The sequence below is a fragment of the Lissotriton helveticus genome, chromosome 1_2, assembly GCF_964261635.1.
Source record: "Lissotriton helveticus chromosome 1_2, aLisHel1.1, whole genome shotgun sequence".
In the NCBI taxonomy this organism is placed as follows: Eukaryota; Metazoa; Chordata; class Amphibia; order Caudata; family Salamandridae; genus Lissotriton; species Lissotriton helveticus.
In genome coordinates, this window is record NC_136058.1 from 366,045,498 (window position 1) to 366,068,213 (window position 22,716).

The 22,716-nt window shown below is 49.8% G+C and overlaps 1 protein-coding gene across 2 annotated transcripts in view; it reads right to left on the reverse strand.

Annotated features, from left to right (window-relative positions):
- Positions 1-3,700: 3,700 nt before the first annotated feature.
- Positions 3,701-22,716, reverse strand: part of CDC20 (cell division cycle 20) — an 81,815-nt gene continuing 62,799 nt past the window's right edge. For both annotated transcript variants that reach the window (XM_078672322.1, XM_078672329.1), the window contains exons 10-11: positions 17,453-17,570; positions 3,701-4,043 (exon numbers count right to left, since the gene is read on the reverse strand). In XM_078672322.1, the coding sequence (XP_078528448.1) occupies positions 3,865-4,043; positions 17,453-17,570 (297 nt within the window). In that variant the 3' untranslated portion in view covers positions 3,701-3,864. The remainder of the gene's footprint in view (positions 4,044-17,452; positions 17,571-22,716) is intronic.

Here is a 22,716-nt window from a genome sequence, read left to right on the forward strand (position 1 = left end):
TAGAGGACTGCTGTCTACCTCTACCCCCATGGCGTTTCTGGAAGGGCTGTCTGTACTACTGCTGCTGAGGTTGTCGGGCAGACTGCCCTCTTCCACGACCCGAACTGGCGGTAGGGTTTCTTCTCCTTGGGCTTCTCCAAGCCCACCGCCGTCAGGGTCTCTGCCTCGGCCTTCATCCTGGCCATCTCGTCATCCGCGTGTTTTCCGAAGAGGGTATCTCCGGAAAAAGGGAGATTCGCCACACGTTGTTGTGCTTCTGGCTTAAGAGACGTCAACCGGAGCCAAGCATGGCGCCTCTGGTTAATCCCGTGGCAGTATCGGTGCGCAGACAGCAAGGAAATATCCGCCGCGGCGCTAATGGCCTGGTTAGAGACCAGCATCCCCTCCTGGACGATCTCCATGAAGTCCTCTTTACGGTCTCGAGGAAGGAAGTCCGCAAACTGCTCCATTGAGTCCCACAGTGCACGGTCGTATCGTCCCAACAAAGCCGAGTCACTGGCAGCCTTCATTGACGAGGAGGATGTACCACACGCTTTTCGCCCAGCAGAGTCGATCCAGCGGCTCTCCTTGTCCGGAGGCACCGTGGACGCAGGGGAGGTGGCATGAAGCTTCCGGGCTGCCGTCACAATGACCGAATCCGGCGCCGGGTCCTTTCTCAAGAAGGCTGGGTCAGAGTCCGGAGCTCTGTATTTCTTGAGGAGCCTGGAAGGTGCAGACTTCACAACCGCCGGCGTCAGGAAAAGCTGTTCAGCCGGCTCGAGGAGCCCCGGCACCAGAGGCAGTAGGGGGCGAGACAGGTGTTTCTTGTGTAACGTCTCAAAGATGACAGAAGTCGAAGGCGTAGGCGCTTCAACTTTGATCCCCAACTTCACCGCTCCGCGCAGGAGAACCTCTTGGAATGTGCCGATATCGTCGATCGGGGACACCCTAGTCTCCGGCGAATCAGACAGCGTGGGCGAGTAAGAACGGGTCCCAGATGAGCGTGACCTGGACCGACGCCTCCTATGGCGATGCCTGGATCTCGATGAAGATCCGCGTCCACTCCTAGACTTGTCCCATCTCCCCGAGCGAGACCTCGATCTCTTGGGCATGGGACGGTCCGCCGGCCTCCCCGGTTCCGGAGTCCGAGGCTTCGGCTTCGACTTAGGAGTCTTCGGCGGCGGAAACTTGGGCATCGACACCGCCCGCGGTGGAACCGGGGGTGGGGGAGTCACTGGAAGCGGGGCCTGCAGAGCCGGTCGAGCAGGCAATGCAGGGGGGGGTCGGAGCCTTCGGAGGCGGACCCCTTGGCAAAGGAGGCAGTGAAGGAGGTGCTGAAGGCTTCTTCGGGGTATATACCTCAGAATACGCCGTTCCCGGCGAGCCATCATCCTGTCCGGAATGTGGGGAGCCCCCCACAGTCCTGGGCCTGTCTTTTCGACCTCCTGACGCCGAAGATCGGTGCCCAGACGGCGAGCCTGGGTCCCTAGACGTCGAACGGCCCTTCGGCGTCGACCGCCTCTCACTCCTCGACGTCGAACGGTGTCGACGTCGACCAGATGGACGAGCCACGGAATTTCGACGACGGGCGATGGTGCCTCGACGGCGACCTCAACCCCTTCGGACGTCTCGACGTCGACCTGGATCGTCTCGACGTCGACCTCTTGGAACGTTTCGACGTCGATTCCTTTGAATGTCTAGACGTCGACGTCTTCCGCGCCGGAGACTTCTTCCGTCTCGACGACGAGGATCCCCTCGACGTTGTCCGACGGTGTCGCCTCGACGGCGAGCGCCGACGCCGGGTCCTCCGATGTCGACCACTCGACGCCGACGAGATCGACACCGGCTTCGACGGCGGCCAGAACACGTCCCGCGACGGGCGACGTTTTCTCAACCCAGAGCCCTGGGGAGACCGGGAACTGGCCGTGGACCTTCCCCTCGACGTCGTGGTCAGCGCAACTGACCCAGACGGAGATCTTGGGCGCGGGCTGGACTTCCTGCCCCTGGGGAGTCCCCTAGAGGCCTCAGCATGGGCAGAAGGAGCCCCTCCTGACCCACCTCGTGCCTTCAATCTTCTTTCTTCAAGTCCCTGAAGTCTGATTTTACGCCTGTCCTTCAGGGTCCTTCCAGAGAAGCCTCTACAGATCACACACTCCTCAGGGATGTGGGAAGAGGGAAGGCAGAGGATACAGACCTCATGGGGGTCTGACTTGGCCTTCTTCCTGGAGCACTCCGGGCATTTGTCAAATAATGCTGGCATTATGGACAATAAAAGAGTGCAGGAACCCAAGAAGAAAGTCACTAAAGTACTTTAAAAGCACCAAAAATCGAATTTAGTGTAAAAACACCAACAAAACCCTTGAAAAGGGAGAGCTCAATGCTCCAGGGTCCTGCTTGCAGGAGCCGGAAAAAAGAACTGAAACTAAGTTGGACCTGCTATGCATTCTGGGATACGGGGAGAAGGTTCTGGAAGGTTCCTTAAAGGCACAGTATCCTATTTAAGCCACATAATGGCAGCCTATGGGGCTTGTCTGTCCAGGTTCTTCTCTCTATCATTCCTGAGGGATTTTGCTGTTAAGCAGGGGAAATCTGTACAGGCTTTGCTGTTTTGTGGATTTTGTGGTGGAATTTCTAGTTGAAGTACTGGACAGTAGCCTTTTTTGGCTGCATTATCTGTCTTTAAATTCTCTCTTAAGTGTCTATGCATTTCTGCATTTGTTGACACTGTAAGAGATTATTTTTGATTGCTCCGGGGTCCACGCACATGGGCGGGACTATTCACTAGATTATGACTATAACAGAGATCCCCCTACTACAGAACTACCTCCTCCTCTTCCTCATGCTCCGAAGAATGTTGAGACATCGGATCCGGTTCTTGTTCCGGAGCCGGAGAACATCCGAGAGACTGAGCAGGAGAAGGAGAAACGAGTCCTTATGATGTTTACGAGACTTCTTCGAATCCGAGGACTCCTTCCCCGAATGATGTCTAGAGCTGTGCTTCCTCCTCTTGTGCTTCCTCTTCGAGGAGCTCGAAGCTTGACCCGAAGCCGATTTGGATCCAGATCTCGATCTCTCCCTGGACCTCGACCGCGCTCCGGACCTCGACCTAGACTTCGAACGAGATTTTTGCCTCGACTTCGAGCGTCTCGACGTCGACCTCGAAGATCTCCCAGTCTCTCTTCCTTTTATCTTCGCAAGAAGACGTTTTGCCTCACGCTCTCATAGTGCCTTAGGGTTCATTTTAAAACAAGACCGACAGTTCTTAACGTCGTGGTCTGATCCAAGACACCACAAGCAGTCGCCATGCGGATCGGTTATCGACATCATTCGAGCGCAAGACCCACATTGCTTGAAGCCCGTCTTCCTTGACGACACCTTCGATGAAAGAAGAATTAAAGGAAAAACAGCAACACTGTAACAGTAGAAGAATACAAAGTATCGCAGAAGATCCCAAAAACCGTTAGCATCGAAGACGTGGAAAAAAGGGAACTGACGTCATCACGCCGGCGGGGGCCTGATAAGTAGTCGGTGATGTCAGGAGTCACGCGCGAGGTCGTACTCCTGTGACGACGTCGTCGGCGTGCTACGAAGAAAATTTCCGAACGTTGCTGACGCAGGGGGATATTCACAAGGGGAGGAATCCACACGGCAGATGTATATATCAGAATTACAACTCATCCTATGAGCAACTAGCCACCCATGATGTGTTGTGACAAAATAATGTAAATCAAAATGCAACATCTTTATTAAAGTTAACTACAAATAAAATAACTGTACAATTCTTTGTTAGGCGTTCACAGTTAAGCATGTCCTTCTCATGATTGTTCCCAAGAGCGCCTCATGGGAAATTCTGCTCACGATTATAGCAGAACAGCAGATGGGAGTTCACCGAATGCTTTGATGGATAATGCTGTTTTTGTTGCTGACAACTTTCTCTTTTTCCTTCTTTTTGACTGGATCCATTTCAAAACATCTCCAGAGCCTCAGGGTTTCATCAGCAGCAGCAGAGGCGACCGTGCATCCATCTGGACTCATTGCCAAGTTCAGAATTCGAGCAGTGTGACCTACAATGATACAATCGGTGGTGAACAGGCCTTGCAGCAAACAGATGTGAAACAAAATTCTTTTACTAGAACATATATACACAACTTTTAGATAACGTTTTTCTGCTGTTGAAGTGGGGTGGTACACCAACGTTAAACAAGTCCTATTAGGCCCTTAAACTTCATTCAGTATAGAGAGGAAATAATGTTGGCTAAATAAAGTAGAAGAAATGCGTAACTTACCTGCAACTGCAGTTATCCAGTATTGGTATCTTTCATAGATTCACATGCCTGAATCATTCCCCGTCGTCGGGGTGGGAGTCCCCAGTATATAATAACAGTAATGTCATATAAACATACATACTAATAGGCCAGAGGCCTCACATTAGTAACCTATCCCAAGTCCTTTTATAAAAAGGACCAAACTTTGGCCAGGAGCCAATCAGCTACTACCACCCTCTAGAACCTTCCTGGAAGGAGCCCTAGTCCCTCAGATTTTCGTAAGCACAGTACTAAGTAGTACCTACTGAGAGAACTAAGGTGAGCCCTTCCAGGGAGGCGGGTGGGTTGCATGTGAATCTATGAAAGATACCAATACTGGAAAACTGCAGTTACAGGTAAGTAACGCATTTCTTATCCAGTATTATGGGTATCTTTCATAGATTCACATGCCTGAATCAGAGTAGCAAGCAATAGGCAGCACATCTCGCATAATATAGCATGTAAGACACTTTATAATAACTTATCAATTGTGCAACACAAACTGCACACAGTAGCAGGATAAGAACTGTGCAATTAGGTAATAGGAAAGGTGGGATGAAAGCGAGAAGGCTCACCTCTAAAGAAATAGATGACGGAGCACCGCCTGTCCCACTGCTGCATCCTTCATAAGTTCCAAATCCAAGCAGTAGTGCTTGAACATATGTGGTGTCTTCCATGTCGCCGCTCTGCAAATGTCGACAATGGGCACCCCAGAAAAGAGCGCCATGGAAGTGGGAACCGCTCTAGAGGAATGAGCCTGAACCTTGGAGGGCAGAGGATGTCCGCCTGCTGATGGCAGAAGGTGATGGCCGCAGAGATCCATCTTGAAATGCTCTGCTTTGACAGTGGTAGGCCCTTCCTGGGCCTGCTGAAGGCAATAAATAATTGGTTGGACTTGCGAAATTGTTCCGTTCTATGAATGTAGAATTTTAGACATCTTTTCAGATCCAAGTAATGTAGAGATCTCTCCGGAAGTGGGAACCGCTCTAGAGGAATGAGCCTGAACCTTGGAGGGCAGAGGATGTCCGCCTGCTGATGGCAGAAGGTGATGGCCGCAGAGATCCATCTTGAAATGCTCTGCTTTGACAGTGGTAGGCCCTTCCTGGGCCTGCTGAAGGCAATAAATAATTGGTTGGACTTGCGAAATTGTTCCGTTCTATGAATGTAGAATTTTAGACATCTTTTCAGATCCAAGTAATGTAGAGATCTCTCCGCTGCTGAAGATGGATTCGGGAAGAAAGATCTCGGGACAATAGGTTCGTTTAGATGAAAAGCAGATGGAACCTTTGGTACGAATTTGGGGTTAGTCCGTAGAATGACCCGGTCCTGTTTGAACTGAAGGAACGGGTCTTGAATAGAGAAAGCCTGCAGTTCACGCACTCTCCTTGCTGACGTGAGAGCCAGCAAAAGAGATGTTTTCCATGACAAGTATTTGAGATCTGCTTTATGCATTGGCTCAAAGGGGTGTTTCATCAACTGAGCCAAGACAACATTGAGTTGCCATGTAGGTGGTAAAGGTTTTATTGGAGGACAAGTCCTGAATAAGCCTTTCAGAAACTGCTTGACCAGTCTATTGGACCATAGGGAAATTCCAGACGAAGAGTGCCTGAACCTAGATATGGCTGCCAGGTGGACTTTGAGGCCTGTGCCAATCCCGAGTTGGCCAGGTGAAGCAGGTAAGGCAGAAGTTGTGCCGGAGATGACGAGAACGGGTGCAGTTTGTTAGCTTTACACCACAATCTCTTCCACTTAAGGGAATACGTCTTGTTGGTACTGTCAGCCTGGGCCTGGGCTAAGACGACTCTGCAGTCCTGAGGAATATCTAAGTCCTGGAACTCAGGAGACAAGCCGATAATCTGAGAGATGTTGTATCTGGATGCTGGACTTTCCCCTGGTTCATAGTGAGGAGATGCGGGTAAGGCCTGAATGGAATCGGAGGCTCCAGCGACAGAATGTGGAGTTCTGTAAACCAGTGTTGGCGCGGCCACGCTGGGGCTACCAGGATCAGGGTGCAACGCTCCGCTTTCAGTTTCCAGATGACCCTGGGGATCATCGGAAATGGAGGAAAAGCGTAAGCAAAGACGTTGCACCATGCCATCGAAAATGCATCCCCGAGAGATCCTCTCTGGGGATGCCAGCTTGCTTAATGTTGGCATTTTGCGTTGATCGCCGCAAATAGATCCAGGTGAGGTCTGCCCCATCGGGAGAATACTGCGTCGAGAGCATGTTGGTCGAGCTCCTATTCGTGACAAATGGAGTGTTGCCTGCTTAGTGAGTCCGCCAGGGTGTTGTCTGCTCCTGGGACATACTCCGCTCTCAGCGAAATGTTGTGTTGGAGTAGCCACTTCCAAAATCGCTGTGATTCTTGAGACAATGTCATGGATCGAGTTCCCCCTTGCTTGTTTAGATAGCTCTTCTGATGGGAAGGCCTTCTCCTGATGCGTGTATAGAGTTGCTTCCAGGAAAGTGAGGTGTTGAGGGCTTCAATACTGACTTTTCCTGGTTGAGGTATCGGTTGAGGTTCCTTAGATCCAATATAGGTCTCCATTTCTTCTCCTTTTTTCGTATTAGGAAGAACCGGGAATAGAATCCTTTCCCCCTCTGACCTCTGGGAACTCTTTCTACGGCTCTTTTCTGGAGCATTAGTGAGAGTTCCGCTTGAAGGAGATGCAGATTCTTGTGCTGCATGGGACCGGGGGGGGGGGGGGGGCGGTTCGAAGGAGGAGTTTCCACAACTCCAAAGTATGGCTGAACCGAACCAGCTGGAGAACCCAATGATCCGTCGTTATTCTTTGCCAATTGTGGAGGAAGTTGGAAATTTTCCCTCCAACTACGTAATGTGGAGAAGAAGTGGATGCCTGTTGGAGAAAGAAGTCATTGTCTTCTGGCGGAATCTTTCTTTCCTCCTCTCCCTCGAAAGGAAGACTTATTGCACGAGGACTGGCCTTGTTGCTGCCTCTGTTGGTATTGAGGCTTGTATTACTGGGACGAGCCGTAGGAGGATTTGTATCCCCGATAGCCACCTCTGGTCTGCTGGCCTCTTCCTCTGGAGCCCCGAAATGAAGTATTTTTGTACTGGAGGGTACCCAAGGCTTTTGCGGTCTCTGTACCTTTCTTGATACCCTGCAGCATTTCATCAATATGCTCCCCAAAGAGCAGCTCTCCGTCAAACGGCATGTCCAGTACTTTGGACTGTACCTCCGGCCGGATGTAGCTTTCAGCCATCCCTGGCGCCTAAGGACCGCTGCCCCCGCCAGCTGCCGAAATCCTGTTGAGGCGATATCCATCGCCACATGAACCATTTCCAAGGCGGACCGCTCCCCCTCAAGGAGGATCTTCTTTACCTCTTCCTTCGGCTCCTCTGGCAGTGTACCTAGATATGGGGCAACATCCGCCCACATCTGGCGATTGTAACGCCCTAAAAGCGCTAGCGAGTTTGCCGCCCTGACCGTAAGGGCCGACATCGACGAGAAGCTCTTCCCGATGTAATCCTGTTTACGGCCTTCCTTATCCGGAGGCCCAGACAGCGCAGCAGATGGGTTGTTGGATTTCCGCTGCGCGGCCTGGGTGATAACGGAGTCCGGTTTGGTATGGCCTGTAAGGCATGCCGGAGCTGTGTCCGGGGCCTTATACTTATCAAGCCTGGTCGGCACTGGTAGTAAAGATGAGGGGTTTTTCATTATTTTTAGCCCCTGGTCCCAGATGTACTCGATAATAGTGATTGACCGAACAGTCTTCTTGAATGGCTCTTTAAAGTCGTATAGATAGCAATCCTGAGGTTGCGTGGTCATCTCTATTTTGAACCTTGCTGCTGCTCTCTCTACAACATTATGAACCCCCCCCCCCCCCGACATCTTCTGGGGGTGAATACGCCTGTGCCTGGTTTGGGGAAGCCGGACGTTCAATGACCTAGTCATCCCACTCGTCATCCTGTATGTCTCCCTCCTCCTGTTGATCTTCATCTTCTCCTACTGCTTCCTCCTCCTCTTTAACAGAGGACGGTAGAGGAGGCAAAGTGACAGGATACTGATGAATGACCAGCGGTGGTGGTCTAGGGCGAGGAGGAGGAGCTGGTGTCTCAAGATTTGGAGGCACCACGAAGGAGGCGGAGTAGGCAGAAACCACTGCTTGTAGTTCGCTATGAGAAATTGGAGGTCATGACTATTGAGGCCGGGAGGCACACCATAGGTTGTGAAGGAGGCGGCGGTTGATATTCCTCCTGGCATGGCACTTCTGCCTGACCAAGGTCTTTATAGTCCGAAATCTCTTGGACCTTGACATTGAGCTGTGAAGGACTTGTTGCAGTGTGGAACAAGGCACCATCATCAGAATCCTCAGTCTCCAGTAAGTGGACCGGTAGCAGTGGCGGGAACTTGCTAAGAGACGTAGTCTCTGGCGTCAGCGTACGCGTTGACATCCTGAAGTGTGTACACTTCAGCTTAGGAGATTCTTCAGTCAGCGGTCAGCAGACCGCTGTCGTCTTCGTCGACGACGGCGGCGTAGACGATGGCTTCGTCGACGGCGACATCATCGACTAGGTAGTAGTCGAAGTCTATGGGACCTTCGTCGACGATTGTTTAGACTTCGTCGACGCGGAAACTATCGTCGACGGAGGCGTCGATGCTTTTTTGACAGGAATTATTGAGGTAATGGACCTACCCGTGGACGACGATTAGGTAGTTGTCGACAAGGTGGTGAAGGTTGATGCTCTAGACGTAGAGATGGTTGCTGTTGACGTAGAGATGGTTACTGTCGACGCGGTCACAGGCAAGGCAGAAGACACCAGCACAGGCTTCTTGAAGGTGGGTTCCTGAAGAGAAGTCTTAACTGTCGTGGCTTTTGGACGACCCTCTGAAGACTTTGGAGTCTTCTTTTGAGGTGGCATATCAGACGGACCTAGAGAGGTCTGTCTTGGCCTTTTGGCAGAGACGTGTGAGCTCCTGAAGGAACACTCGCTCTCACCTGAGGAGACTGTTTGATCCTTGTCCTTTAGTCTCTGAAGCCACAGAAGCAGGCGACCCTCTGTCTTTTAAAGTCTTGACAGAGAAAGTGCGGCAGACCGTACAATCCTTGGCAGAATGTTCAGGGTAGAGACAGTAGAGGCAGTCTTCATGTTCGTCATCTACATGCAGTCTCAGCTTACTACACGAGGCACAGGGTCTAAAGAGCCCTTTTTTAGGAGTGGTAGACATAGCTGCTCTAGCACTCCTCCACAAGAGTAATATTGAAGAGAAAAATATGGAATAAATCCAAAAATACCAGAAAGAGGAGCAGAGCTCAGTGGAGACTCCCTTAGCAAGACGTGCGGTAGAAAACGAATAGTTTTCTTACCTGTCGGTGTAGTTTTGCAGCTTGAAGATCTTTCTGGATTCACTATGCTGTGCATTATTCCGCGGTCTTGTGGTTGGGTCCGGATTCGTAGTCTTTTCTTTGTTTTTGGTTTTTTTCTCAGCCCAGGTGGGCGTCGGCGTCACACCCCCTTGGGTGTATTTCCGGTGACGTCGGCATGCTTCCTGCGGAAGCTCCCACTCTTGGGCGCCATGTTCGGGTTCTTTTTTTCCGTGTTTCTTTCGTTTCCGAAGTAATGGCAATGTTCTAATTAGTTGGTATTTTACCGCTTTGTACTTTTTAATATCCTTTCTTTTGTTAACCACCTCTTCTCTCTCCAGCCTCATCTTTCTGGCGGAGGTGGGTGGGTTCGCTAGTGAATCCAGAAAGATCTTCAAGCTGCAAAACTACACCGACAGGTAAGAAAACTATTCGTTTTGCAGCGTGAATCTTTCTGGATTCACTATGCTGTGCATAGATTTTGTAGCGGTTTCTCATTTCTGTGGCGGTTGGGTGGAAGATGAGCGTTGGGTATTGAATATGTGCTGTAGCACCTTCTGTCCAACTTGAGCTTCCTTGTTCATCTGTATGTCCACACAGTAGTGCTTCGTGAACGTGTGCACCGAAGCCCATGTTGCCGCCAGGCATATGTCTTGTATGGGTGTGTTAGCCAGGAAGGCTATTGTAGCGCCCTTTTTCCTAGTGGAGTGGGCACGTGTCCCCTCTGCTAGCTCTTGTCCTGCCCGCTTGTGGCAGAGTTGGATTGTCTGTGCGATCCATCGTGCAATGGTCTTTTTGGTTACCGCTTTTCCCATGTAACTGTTGGCGAATGACACAAAGAACTGTTTTGTCTTCCTGTGTCCCTTCGTCCTTTCGATGTAGTGCATGACTGCCCTTCTGGCGTCCAGGGTGTGCAGAGCTCGCTCTGCCGCAGTTGTTGGTTTTTGGAAAAAACTCGGTAATTGTATAGACTAGTTCATGTGAAATTTAGATACCACCTTCGGCATGAAGTTTGGGTCAGTCCTCATCACAACCCTGTCATTGTGTATTTGTATGTAGGGTTCTTGTAGCGTCAGAGCCTGAAGCTCGCTTACTCTGCGTAGGGACGTTATTGCAACCAGGAAAGCTGTTTTCATAGTTAGCATCTTTAAGGACGCCTTGTGGAGCGGTTCAAAGGGCTCTTTCATGAGTTCCGTTAGGACTATGTTCAAGTTCCATGCCGGTGGCGGCACCCGCTTGGGCGGTGCGATCCTTTTCGCCCCTTCTAGGAATCTCTTCACCACCTGTGACGTGAAGAAACTCCTGCAAGTTTCACCCCTTGTGTAGGCGACTATCGCTGCTAAGTGAACCCTCAGGGAGGATGAGCTAAGGTTCTTCTCTAGCAAGTGCGTCAGGTACTTTAGCACTGTGGAATCCTTCATTTTTATTGTGAAGTCTTTCTTGTCTACACCATATTGTGAACCTCTTCCATTTTGCCACATAGCACTTCCGAGTGCTAGGCCTTCTTGCCTCCCGCAGGACCTTCAGTGTACTTTCTGGCAATCTTAAATGTGCGAACTCTATGTCCTCAGGAGCCACGCTACTAGGCTCATGCTCTCTGGCTCTGGGTGTAGCACCTCTCCGTTCTGCATGGAGAGTAAGTCTTTTCGCCTGCTGAATCTGTGGTGTGCACACTGTCATCTCCATGATCTGCGAGTACCATGTCTGCCTCGCCCACTGTGGTGCGACCAGTATCAGTGTCATGTTGCTCGCTCTGCACTTGCTCAGTACTCTGTGCATCAGTGGTATCGGGGGAAAGGCGTAGGCAAATGTCCTTGACCAGTCTATCCATAGGGCATTCCCTAGTGACCCTTCCTCGGGCTGCCTGGATGCGAAGTTTCGGCATTTTGCATTCTGGCGTGTGGCAAACAGGTCCACCGATGGAGTTCCCCATCTGTCGAATAGGCGCCTTGTCTCCTGAGCATTGAGCTCCCACTCGTGGGATGCCGATGTCTGCCTGCTGAGCCAATCTGCTTGTATGTTGTCCTTCCCTGGCAGGTGTATGGCCAGTAGGTCTATCTTGAGAGGGATGGCCCATCTCCATATCTCCTGCGCTAGCGTTGAAAGCAGGGCCGACTGGGTGCCCCCCTGCTTGTTGATGTAGAACATCGCAGTGGTGTTGTCTGTTTGTATCAGCACCTTGTTCTTGTACAGTCTTGTTTGGAAGGCTTTCAGTGCAAGGAAGATCGTCTTCAATTCTAAGTAATTGATGTGCTTTGTGGCATCCGTCGGTGTCCACAGTCCCCTCACCTTGAGCTCCATGTGAGCACCCCATCCCTTCAGGGATGCGTCTGTGGTGATGGTCACTGTTGGCGTTGGGGGCGTTAGAGGCTTTCCCTTTGCTATGTTCTCCATGGTCCACCATGTCATCTCCTTCTGCACTGCGTGTGTTACAACCACTAGATCCTCCCAACTGCCTGTAGCTTGTGACCATTGCTCCTGTAGCCATTCTTGAATGTGTCTCATGTGGAGTCGTACATTCGGTACCAGGTGGATGCACGATGCCATCATCCCCATGATCTTGCTCGCAGTCCTCACTGTCCGAGCTTGTCCCTTACGGTAGAGGCGAGTTTCCTTCACCAGCGCCCTCGCCCTCTTCTCGCTGGGGAACACCTTGCCCTGTAATGTGTTGATCTGTGCTCCCAGGAAGATCTTCACTTGTTCCGGCTCCATTGATGATTTCTTCCAGTGGATGGAGAACCCCAGGTTTATGAGCGTGCTGGTCACTGTATGTGCGTGCAGCTTGCATTTCTGGTATGAGTTTGCTTTCACCAGCCAGTCCTCCAGGTAAGGGTATACGTGTATTCCCTGCCTTCTTAGGTGCGCTGCGACTGCTGCGAGGCACTTTGTGAAAACTCTTGGTGCCGATTTTAGACCGAAGGCCAGTGTCGTGAACTGGTAGTGGCTTTCTCCGACGGTGAACCTGAGCATGTGCTTGTGCTTTCTGTTCATTGGGATGTGCAGGTATGCGTCTTTGAGGTCTATAGTGACCATGAAGTCCCCGATCTGCAACTGTGGGAGCACCTCTTGCAGGGAGGTCATTTTGAATTTTTGCATTCTTATGAATTTGTTCACGAACCGTAAATCGAGAATGGGTCTCATTGTCTCGTCTACTTTTGGTACCAGGAAGTACGTTGAGTATACTCCTGTGTTTCTTTCCTTGAAGGGTACCCGTTCTATGGCCTGCTTCTGCAGGAGTTCTTTCGCTTCTTCCTGAAGGCACTGCAGTTGCTTGCTTGCTAGTGGCTTTCTTTTTGGTTTTCTGCTTGTTGGCCTCGCCTCCAACTCTATGCAGTATCCGAATTGGATAATGTTGAGGATCCATTTGTCTGATGTGATTTCTCTCCACTCTTGGAGGTGGAATCTTAATCTTCCTCCCACTGGTGTCCTGTGGTCGTAGGTGTCTAGTTTGTCTTGACCCATCTGTACGTGCTGCCCCCTGGGGTCTTTTTTGCGGGCGGGCACACGGAGTTTTTTGTAGTCACTTGGAGGTGGGCTGCTGGCCCCCTCTTCTATTTTGTCCCCGTCCATTTCTCCCTCGAAAGGACTGGCCTCTTTGTTGGTACTGGCAGGGCTGCTTCTGATGACCCTGCTGACTCTGCGAGTCTGCCTGGTGCGTTTGCTGGAAAGCCTGGTGTGATGTACCTGGCTGGTTTCCACCTCTCCCGCCGGGCCTCCGTGACTGGGTGCCCCTCTTGTTCCCTCTGAACTGCAATGCTCCCATGGATCTTGCTGTTTCGTTATCCTTCTTCAGTTGGCTGAGCTGTTCATCCACTGTTGGTCCGAAAAGCGTGCTGCCGTTGAACGGTGTGTTCAGGATACTGTGTTGCACTTCCGGTTTGAAGCCGGATATTCTGAGCCAGGCGTGCCTCCTTTCCGTGACGCCCATCATCATGAGCCTGCTGGCGGTGTCTGCCCCATCCAGGGCCGTCTTAAGGCAAGAATTTGCCGCATTCTTTTCCTCTTCAACCAGCTTTTCGGCTTTCTGCCTGGCATCCTGGGGCAAGTCCTTCACCAACTGCCCTAGTCCCTCCATGATTTGGTACATGTGCCTGTTTATCAGGGCGTTGGAATTAGCCATGCGCCAGTGGGTCGCGGCATTCCGTTCGATCCTTCTGCCCACCAGATCCATCCTTTTGCTCTCCTTATCCGGTGGTGGCCCCGAGGTAGTGGGTACGTTAGCCCTCCTCCTTGCTGTGGCCGTGATAATGGAGTCTGGAGACCGTGCCCTGAATGTAGGCCGGGTCCTTTGTGGCATGCTTGTACTTCTTCTCAGTTCTGGGAGTTACTGCCTTGCATGTTGCGGGCTCCCTGAAAGCTTCCTTCCCCTGAGCCACGACGCTCTCGAGCATTGGAAGGAACTGGCTCCTCGTTTGTGTTGGGAGCAATGTTTCTAGAAGGAAGTCTGCTTTCTGCTTCTCTTCGTCGAGCTTGAGCTTGAAAGCTGCTGCGGCAGATTGTATCACCGAGTTGTAGGCCCCGATGTCGTCCGGCGGCGAGGGCCTCGAGGGGTAGGTGTCGACCACCTCCTCCGGGCTGTCGGGGTCGACATCGATGTAATCTACCTCCTGAAGGTCCGAGGGTGCCGACTCTGTGTCTGTCCTGCCCTCCTCCCCATAGTTGTAACTATCGTAGGGGTTCTCGAACTCCTCCTGGTCGTCGATCACCTCGACGTCCTGGTCTTGTTCCTCGGTGACTTCGGCGATCTCCTCTTCCTCCTCGACCGGCTCCATCACCGGTGGCTTGGTCTTGTGAGGGATCGTGAAGGCTTTCATCTTTGCGTCGAAATCTTTCTTCCGCTGCATGATGTTCTCCATTTCTGCCTCGAGGCGCCTTCTCTTCTTTTCCATCTCGGCCGCGTGTTCCGCGTCGGATGGGTCGGCCGCTCTCTTCGGCGGAAGGCTCGTCGCCGTGCCTCTCGGAGTCGAAGTTTGACGTCGAACCGGATTTCGGTTCTCTGGTCGTCGTCAGTTTTGGGTCTTTCTCCCTCGGCGTCGATCGATCCTTTTCGGGGACGATTTTCGACGTTTTGTGCTGATCAGCAGCTCTCGGCGCCGGGGACTCCTCGGAGGATCCGCTGGGCCTGGGAGTAGTCGCGGACGCCGCCTTTTTTGGCGTCGGCGCTTTCGGGGTCTTGCCCTCGATCTTTCTAGACTCAGAGTCTCTCGGGTTCTTGGGGGCCGAAGAGTCTCCTACCTTGTCAGAAGTCTTCGTGTAATCGGTCTCTACGACCGTGTAGCTGTCGTCTTCGGCGGCAGCGTTGTCTTCTTCCTCGGAGGACATCCCCAGCTCGTAGAGTGACTGAGTCGGGGCCTTCCCCTGCAGGGCGGCGTGTGCTACCCTCTGCCTCTCTCACACGAAGGGTCTTCGGCGTGAAGGCGGAACAGGCGTTGCAGTCTCCGCTTTCGTGGTCCACCGGTAGGCAAAGGTTGCATACCGGGTGCTGGTCCTTCTGCGCGTACTTGTGGTGGCAGTTACGGCAGAACTTGAACGGCGTGTTGTCCATCCTCGAGCGTCCAGGGCCTCTCTGGTCGCGTGTTCGTCGACGGTCGTCGAAGATCTCGATGGAAAACGCCTTATCCTTGCTGGTTTCTCGTCGATGAAGTCCCCTGGAGTCTTCAGATGACTTCTCCTCGTCTTTCCTGTATTTTCTTTCTTCTTTCTCCAAAAATGTCTGGAGCCCAAACGGGAACGATCCAGACCCGACCGCGGAAAAAAAAGAATCTGAAGATGGCGCCCAAGAGTGGGAGCTTCCGCAGGAAGCATGCCGACGTCACCGGAAATACACCCAAGGGGGTGTGACGCCGACGCCCACCTGGGCTGAGAAAAAAAAAAAAAAAAACAAAGAAAAGACTACGAATCCGGACCCAACCACAAGACCGCGGAATAATGCACAGCATAGTGAATCCAGAAAGATTCACGCTGCAAAATCTGAAGGACTAGGGCTCCTTCCAGGAAGGTTCTAGAGGGTGGTAGTAGCGGATTGGCTCCTGGCCAAAGTTTGGTCCTTTTTACAAAAGGACTTGGATAGGTTACTAATGTGAGGCCTCTGGCCTATTAGTATGTATATGTCTATATGACATTACTGTTATTATATACCGGGGACTCCCACCCCGACGACAGGGAATGATTCAGGCATGTGAATCTATGAACGATTCCGGTCTACTAAGCCTGGGCGGAGTTCTGTTCCGCGATACTTTGTAAAGTGACGCAAAGCTCCACCACGCGAGCAGCTGAGTATGGCATGTAGCAGTGCTTACATGGATGTTTAGCACCAGGAGTTTGTCCTGCACTATAAAATCAGCGCAAACAGCACTACACGCAGAGCAAGAGGGCGCTGCTTTATTCTGCTGCTCGAGTAGATGTTATACTCATTAAGATCTGCAGCGACCACCTGCATTGAGTAATCTCACCCGGAGGAGGTCAAGCGCATGATTCTTGCGAGCACCCGCCAACTTAATGTTGATGAGCTGCCTGAGAGGATAAAAAAACTCTGCTCCGTATCACTTCAAAGGTTTGCGGAACTTTGCGCTCCATGCGGAACGTGCAAAACGCTGCAAATTCTGCCGGCTGAGCAAATTCTTCGTCCACCTATACGGTCTACGAGCGATAAGTGTAGAGTACAGCAACTGCAGAAGTGAGGAAGAACCAGACCAATCAGAGAGCAGACTCAAGTATGACAGGAAAAATGAGGGGGGGCGGGAAATGGAGAGAAGATTTGCTATAGCATCTTGCCAGTGCAAGCAGTGTTCATAGCTCAGCACCACAGGTGGACAGATTGCAATGCTTGTACTGCACAGAAAAATACTATGTCTAACCGAAGTGTGGTTAAACTAATAAAATCCTAATTTTCAAGGTACATTTGCACTAGTAGATTTGCTTTTGAGGAAGAGTGAATTTACACATTAGTAAGTTTACATCTTTTCCCTCCCACCCCAGACTTATGGGGTTGAAAGACATTTGTATAAATATACTACTAGTAACTATTCAAAAAGAATGGGGAGGTCTCGGTCAATGGAGTGGTTTCCATATAAGTAAACTATAGGGAAAATAAAGTAATATAATTTGTATATATTTAATTTACACATTTTGAAAATTACAAAATCCAACCTAAAGTAATTTTGTATTTACTATACATTACTAATTAACAGTTTTGTATAGAAGATTTTCAAAGTCTTTTTATATTACTGCGATCCTTTAACACCAGACAAAATATTTGTAAGTGTAAATAGTTTTATTTAATAAATGCTCCCTCTATGGGATCATTAGGTCCCCGCTCCAATGATTTGTAATGGGAGTGTTGCAATGCCTGAGTGGCAATGTGTGGTGCTGAACTTACTCCAAGGATGAGCTGGGGTGCATTCACTAGTTTTGGGATCTTTTTGGTTCCAGGAACATTACAAGTATAGATTGGAGTAGCAACTGACTTATTCTTGTGAGTAGGTGTTTGTTTAGGAAGGGACATGCAAATAAAAAGTAGCATGTGCATGATAGCATCACAATAAAATGCTGATAAAGACTGCAAATTAGACAGCGTATGCAAGAGTTCAAAAATATCAGTCCTTATGACCATCAAACATCACAAGTTGAGCTATTCGAGATCTGAAATCAAACCACGCGTGTCAAGAGAAACATTTGAGCCTGCTGTGCTCCTGTGTGGCATTAGACATTTAAACACTTCCTGTGAGAGCTGAACGTTCAAGAAGCTCTACTGTAGATGGTTGATACAGGAACACAAACATTCCAAAACCTGCATAGAGTCAACATGCAAACAACCTCCCCCCAGTCAGACATGGCAGTACCTTTAAGTTCTGATACTTTCACCAGAGATGGGTATTTCCAAATCACAAGCTGGTTCTGTGCAAAGCCATGGCCAGAAATGAGTTCTTTGTAGTTGGTGGACCATAAGATGGAACAGACCTGTAGGAGGAAAAGAGCGTAGTTCAGAAACCTCAAACCAGAGAACTGATGCCAGCAACATGTACCCGACCACTGAAGCCAGCCATCCAAGTACAACATACATACTGTATGCACCACCATCTGGCATGTGCCAGCTCATCCAGTAATAACGCACACTACTGAACATCCCATACTCAACCTTTGACCCTCCGATGACATGTACATAAGCTTTCTGCTTTTACTAGTGGTTAGCTCAAATAGCAATTTATAGCACAATAACCAGACTAAAAAGTAATGTGGTGCAACGTGACCCTACCTTCCACACATTACACTGGTTTGCGGACGCTTTAAAGAGCTCATTCAAGTAGAAACGTAAAAGGCTACCTTAATTTAGCAGCAGTATGGCGCTTTTGAAAGTTCTAGGACCACAGAACAGTCGGATTCTGGAGGCCCAAACAACTAGTTCATTGAAGACACCATGTCAGGCACTACATCCCCCCCCCCCCCCCCCTCCATCTGTCAAAAAGAGCTTCAACCAAAAGTCACTTCTGCTACCTGTCCCCTCGCCTTAAGCGAGGCCCAGGACATCCCTGTAAATAACACAAGATTAAGAACATTCAGGGATATCATTGGAAGCCTGCTTGGAGGTGTTAAATAGTTGCAACTGTTGTCAAAGTAATTTCCATAAACTCCATTTCCTGTCCGCTGACTACCACTCCTTTTAGGAGGCATTTCAGAGCAATCTGGTGCGAATGCTCAGACAGAAGTCTTGAAGAAGGCAAAGGGTTTGAGCTCTGCAATTTGGAGCTTTTCATAGTAATGAAGGGCTGTTTAAGTGGCAAGTGCTGATTATAAATGCAAGGGTGCAGATAGTTTGCCTATTCATTGGGCTATGGCGGGCTAAAGTGCCTTAACTGACTTGGCTGTTGCGTGACCACCACTTTATATCAGCTCATGTTGATCAACCCCCAATGACCAAAGCTACCAAGACTTAATCATTGATTAGAACTGCAGAACTTTAGCTATTAGCAACAGATTTTCAATGTAGCTTTAACGTGACTGGAATTTCAGTTCACTAGACAGCAAAGGCTGGTGGTCTCTGCCAAGAACTTTGTGATTTAGAGCCTGCTCACAGTTTCCATTGCTTCGTCACGTGATTGGTTCTTATTTGATGGTGGTCTTTGCTCTAAGTGTGTCTGTACACGCTCCGAGCTGCTACCATCTATTCGACTGGCTGACTTCTATACCTCCACGGCTCACTTTATCAAGTTCCCCATGGAGTGCATGGGTTTTCCAGCACTCATGTCCTCATGTGCTACACACCCACCTCCATGTTGCTTTGTACCTAGTGTTCTGCTTGTGTGCTTCCTCTTACCATATATTTCGGTCCTTGTGTGCTTCTTCGTCCCACCACCCATGTTCCGCTCTGCCTCAGACCCTCTACTATGCGCCAACTTGCTTAATTTTTATTTTGTCCCCTGAACCACCTCCATCCGTTGCGCTCTTGAACCAGGCCTTTGAGGGACTCCGATTGCTGCCAGCCACTTAGTCTCAGTGCGTTTGTGCAAGTGAAATCTTAATTTCCCCGGTCAGTTTTGGATTGATGAGAAATCTGGCCCCAATGTCTTTTCGTACATGCATGGTGATGCATCACCAGATGTGCGCCTAAAGGCACAGCCAGGTCATGCCTTTTCTTTTGGCAGATGCTGAACAGATTCAAACCACACTGGAAAAGCAAATACACCCAAAAGGTGAGACCCGTGCTTGTTTACATCATGTGGCTGCTTGAGTCAAAATGGTCACCTGTAACATTTCTCTTGTTAATCAAAGTCACGCCTCCATTTAAGTGGCTCTGTCCAGGAAGAAGAGGCTGAAAGCAGACCTGCCCCAATGGAGATACTGCAAAGTGAGATCCTGCTTTACGTTTGGAAACCACTCGATCACTGAGAAATTAGACATTCTTCATGGTAAGCAGACATTCTGCCCTCAATCCTTACACCTCTTGAAAAGCATCGCCTTCTTGTACAGGTATTGGTTTCATACATCACTGCCCTTAGCAGTGCAGAGCAGTCTACGTGTATTCAGGAAATGTTGGATGATTAGAAAAAGACTGTGCTGGTTGAGAGTCAACTTGACGCAAGGGGAAAAAAAAACTGAAAAATGGGTAACTTCCATAAAACTCCTTTGAGATGAATTTGTAAACCAGTTCTCGTCATTGGAGTTGGCGTGGAGAAGGAAGAGGGGGGGGGGGGGGGGGGTGGGGAGAGTTTAAAGCTCCTGCACCCATCAGTTGAAGGATTCTCAGGCAGGTCATCATGCGAAGGTTAGTGCAACAAGGGATTCATAGGGCCGTATGCATATGTACAAAAAAGGTAGTAACTGAGTTTAATTGAAATGCCTATTTAATCGCAATTAGAAAATTCCAATTCCTAATGTAGTGTGAGACAACGTACCAATAGTGATTCCTAGTGGGTTGCAATTCTCTATAAACTAGATAGGTCGCAGTTTGGGACCCATTTGGAATACTGGCTGTCACAGGCATGGTGACCTTTTTTATAACTTAGAAAACTGAAGTGTACCTTTTTTTATTAAAGAGAAGATAGTGGTCCGTAAAAATTAGTTTACTTTTTAAAAGAGGAAGAGGACCCCTTAGTTGTGAACGGTTACAACTACCTTTTAGTGTTCAGTAAAACTATTAATGTTTTGTGACTCATTCCTCGACGGAAGGACCCAGAGAGTCCGCCTACCACCGCACAAATCAAAGGCCACCGAAGTCATCTGCGGCGTACCCCAAGGATCCTCGCTGAGCCCAACCCTCTTCAACGTCTACATGAGCCCCCTCGCGGCCATCGCACGCCAACACAACCTGAACATCATCTCCTACGCAGACGACACCCAGCTGATCCTCTCCCTGACCAACGACCCCGCCGCCAGAGCCAACCTTCACGAAGGAATGAAAGAGGTAGCCGAGTGGATGTCGACCAGCCGCCTGAAGCTGAACTCGGACAAGACGGAAGTCCTCATCCTGGGATCCTCGCCCTCCGCCTGGGACGACTCCTGGTGGCCCCCCCACCCTGGGAACCGCACCCAAACCGACAGACCACGCACGCAACCTGGGCTTCATCCTGGACTCCTCCCTCTCCATGACCAGGCAAGTCAACGCCGTCTCCTCGTCATGCTTCAACATCCTGCGCATGCTACGGAAGATCTTCCGGTGGATCCCCACCGAGACCAGGAAGACTGTCACCCAGGCCCTCGTCACCAGCCGACTGGACTACGGCAACGCCCTCTACGCCGGAACCACCGCCAAGCTCCAGAAGAGACTCCAACGGATCCAGAACGCCTCAGCCAGACTCATCCTCGACGTCCCACGACACAGCCACATCTCCGGACACCCAAGAGACCTGCACTGGCTCCCGGTCAACAAGAGAATCACCTTCCGTCTCCTCACCCACGCACACAAAGCCCTCCACGATCAAGGCCCGAGCTACCTCAACACCCGCATCAACTTCTACGATCCCAAACAACACCTCCGATCAGCCAGTCACGCCCTCGCCGCCGTCCCCCGCATCCGAAGAACGACAACAGGAGGAAGGTCCTTCTCCTACCTGGCCGCCAAGACCTGGAACTCCCTCCCGACCGACCTGCGCCTGACCTAAGACCACCTCGACTTCAGGAAGAAGCTCAAGACCTGGCTGTTCGGGCAGTAGCAGCACCCCCCTCCCCCTAGCGCCTTGAGACCCTCCGGGTAAGTAGAGCGCTCTATAAATGTCTATGATTGATTGATAATTTGGTCGTAACACATTAATACCAAATTGCTAACACAAATTGTGATTTGTAACAAGTTACTGAAGTGCTATGTAGTATTTTAAAATTTTTATCCTGAATGGAAAAGCACCGCTACAAGAATGAATCTCCACCGATCATAGGAGAGTAATAAGTCTTTGAAATGTCCTCTCATAAAGACGCTGAGTCGTGATGTACAAAATTCAATGTTCTTTTAATGATCCACTTATTTATTTAATTTATTTGAAAAGTTTTATATAGCGCGAACAAGATCTTTACAGATATCAGAGCGCTTTACAAGGACAAGGGGGTGATAGAATAATAGTATGTAATAGTTGAGGTAATTAGGTACAAGGTGCATAGTTACATAGATATGTCCAAATACAAGAGGTAGGTCAATTGAGGTAGTGTAGGTACAAGGTGCAGTCAACAGGTGCGCCAATAATATCAAAGTACAAAAAGAAAGAGCATATACTTGTTTAAGCGTTCTCAAAATGCTTTTGAAGATAGCGTAAAAGTAGGCATAGTTGAGGTAAATGAGTACAGGGTGCATAGTCATACAGGTGGATCAGTAATACAAGAGTAGGAATAGTTGAGGTGGTGTAGGTACCGTATACAGAGCCAGACAGGTGCGTCAATAATAGAGATATACAAAGAGAGAACGTATACAATCAAACTAAGTCGATCATACAAGTAATACACATAGTCCAGGGGGTCAGGCAGGTAGTAAGAGCGGATTCTTGAGAAATGCCGAATAATCGATCATGTGAATTTAGCCATGAAAATCGCTTTTACTTCTTTCTTAAAAAGTTTGTTGGAGGAGATGAGCCTGGTTTCAGGAGGGAGTGAGTTCCAGATCCTGGGCGCCATTCCTGAGAAGGAGCATTTATAGGTTTTTTCCTTCCGAAATCTTCGGGGCTTCAACAGTAGATTGTTTGTGCTTCTAGTAGTTCTAGAGCCACCAGAGATTGTCAGCTTTTGAGTGAGGTAGGCGGGTGAGTTCATGTGTACAGCCTTGTGTGTCATGCAGGCGATTTTCAGATGTATTCTGGCTTCAAAAAGGTAGCCAGTTCAGGGATTTAAAGTCAGGGGAAATATGCGAGTGCTTTTTTGAGCCAGTGATGAGTCTCGCTGCAGCGTTAAGGGATGCTCTTACGGGTGCCGTTGTAGTTAGTGGGAGCCCGCAGAGGGCGGTGCTTCCGTATTCTATGTGCGGGACGACTATGGATTGTACTGCAGTTTGGAAGTCTTTGGCTGGAAGGAAGGGTTTAAGTTTTCTCAAGGTATTGATTTGGAAATTCGCACCTTTGGTTGCCTTGCTGATGTGCTGCTGCATGTTGAGATTGGCGTCAAGTGTTATGCCTAAAGATTTTGCTGAGTC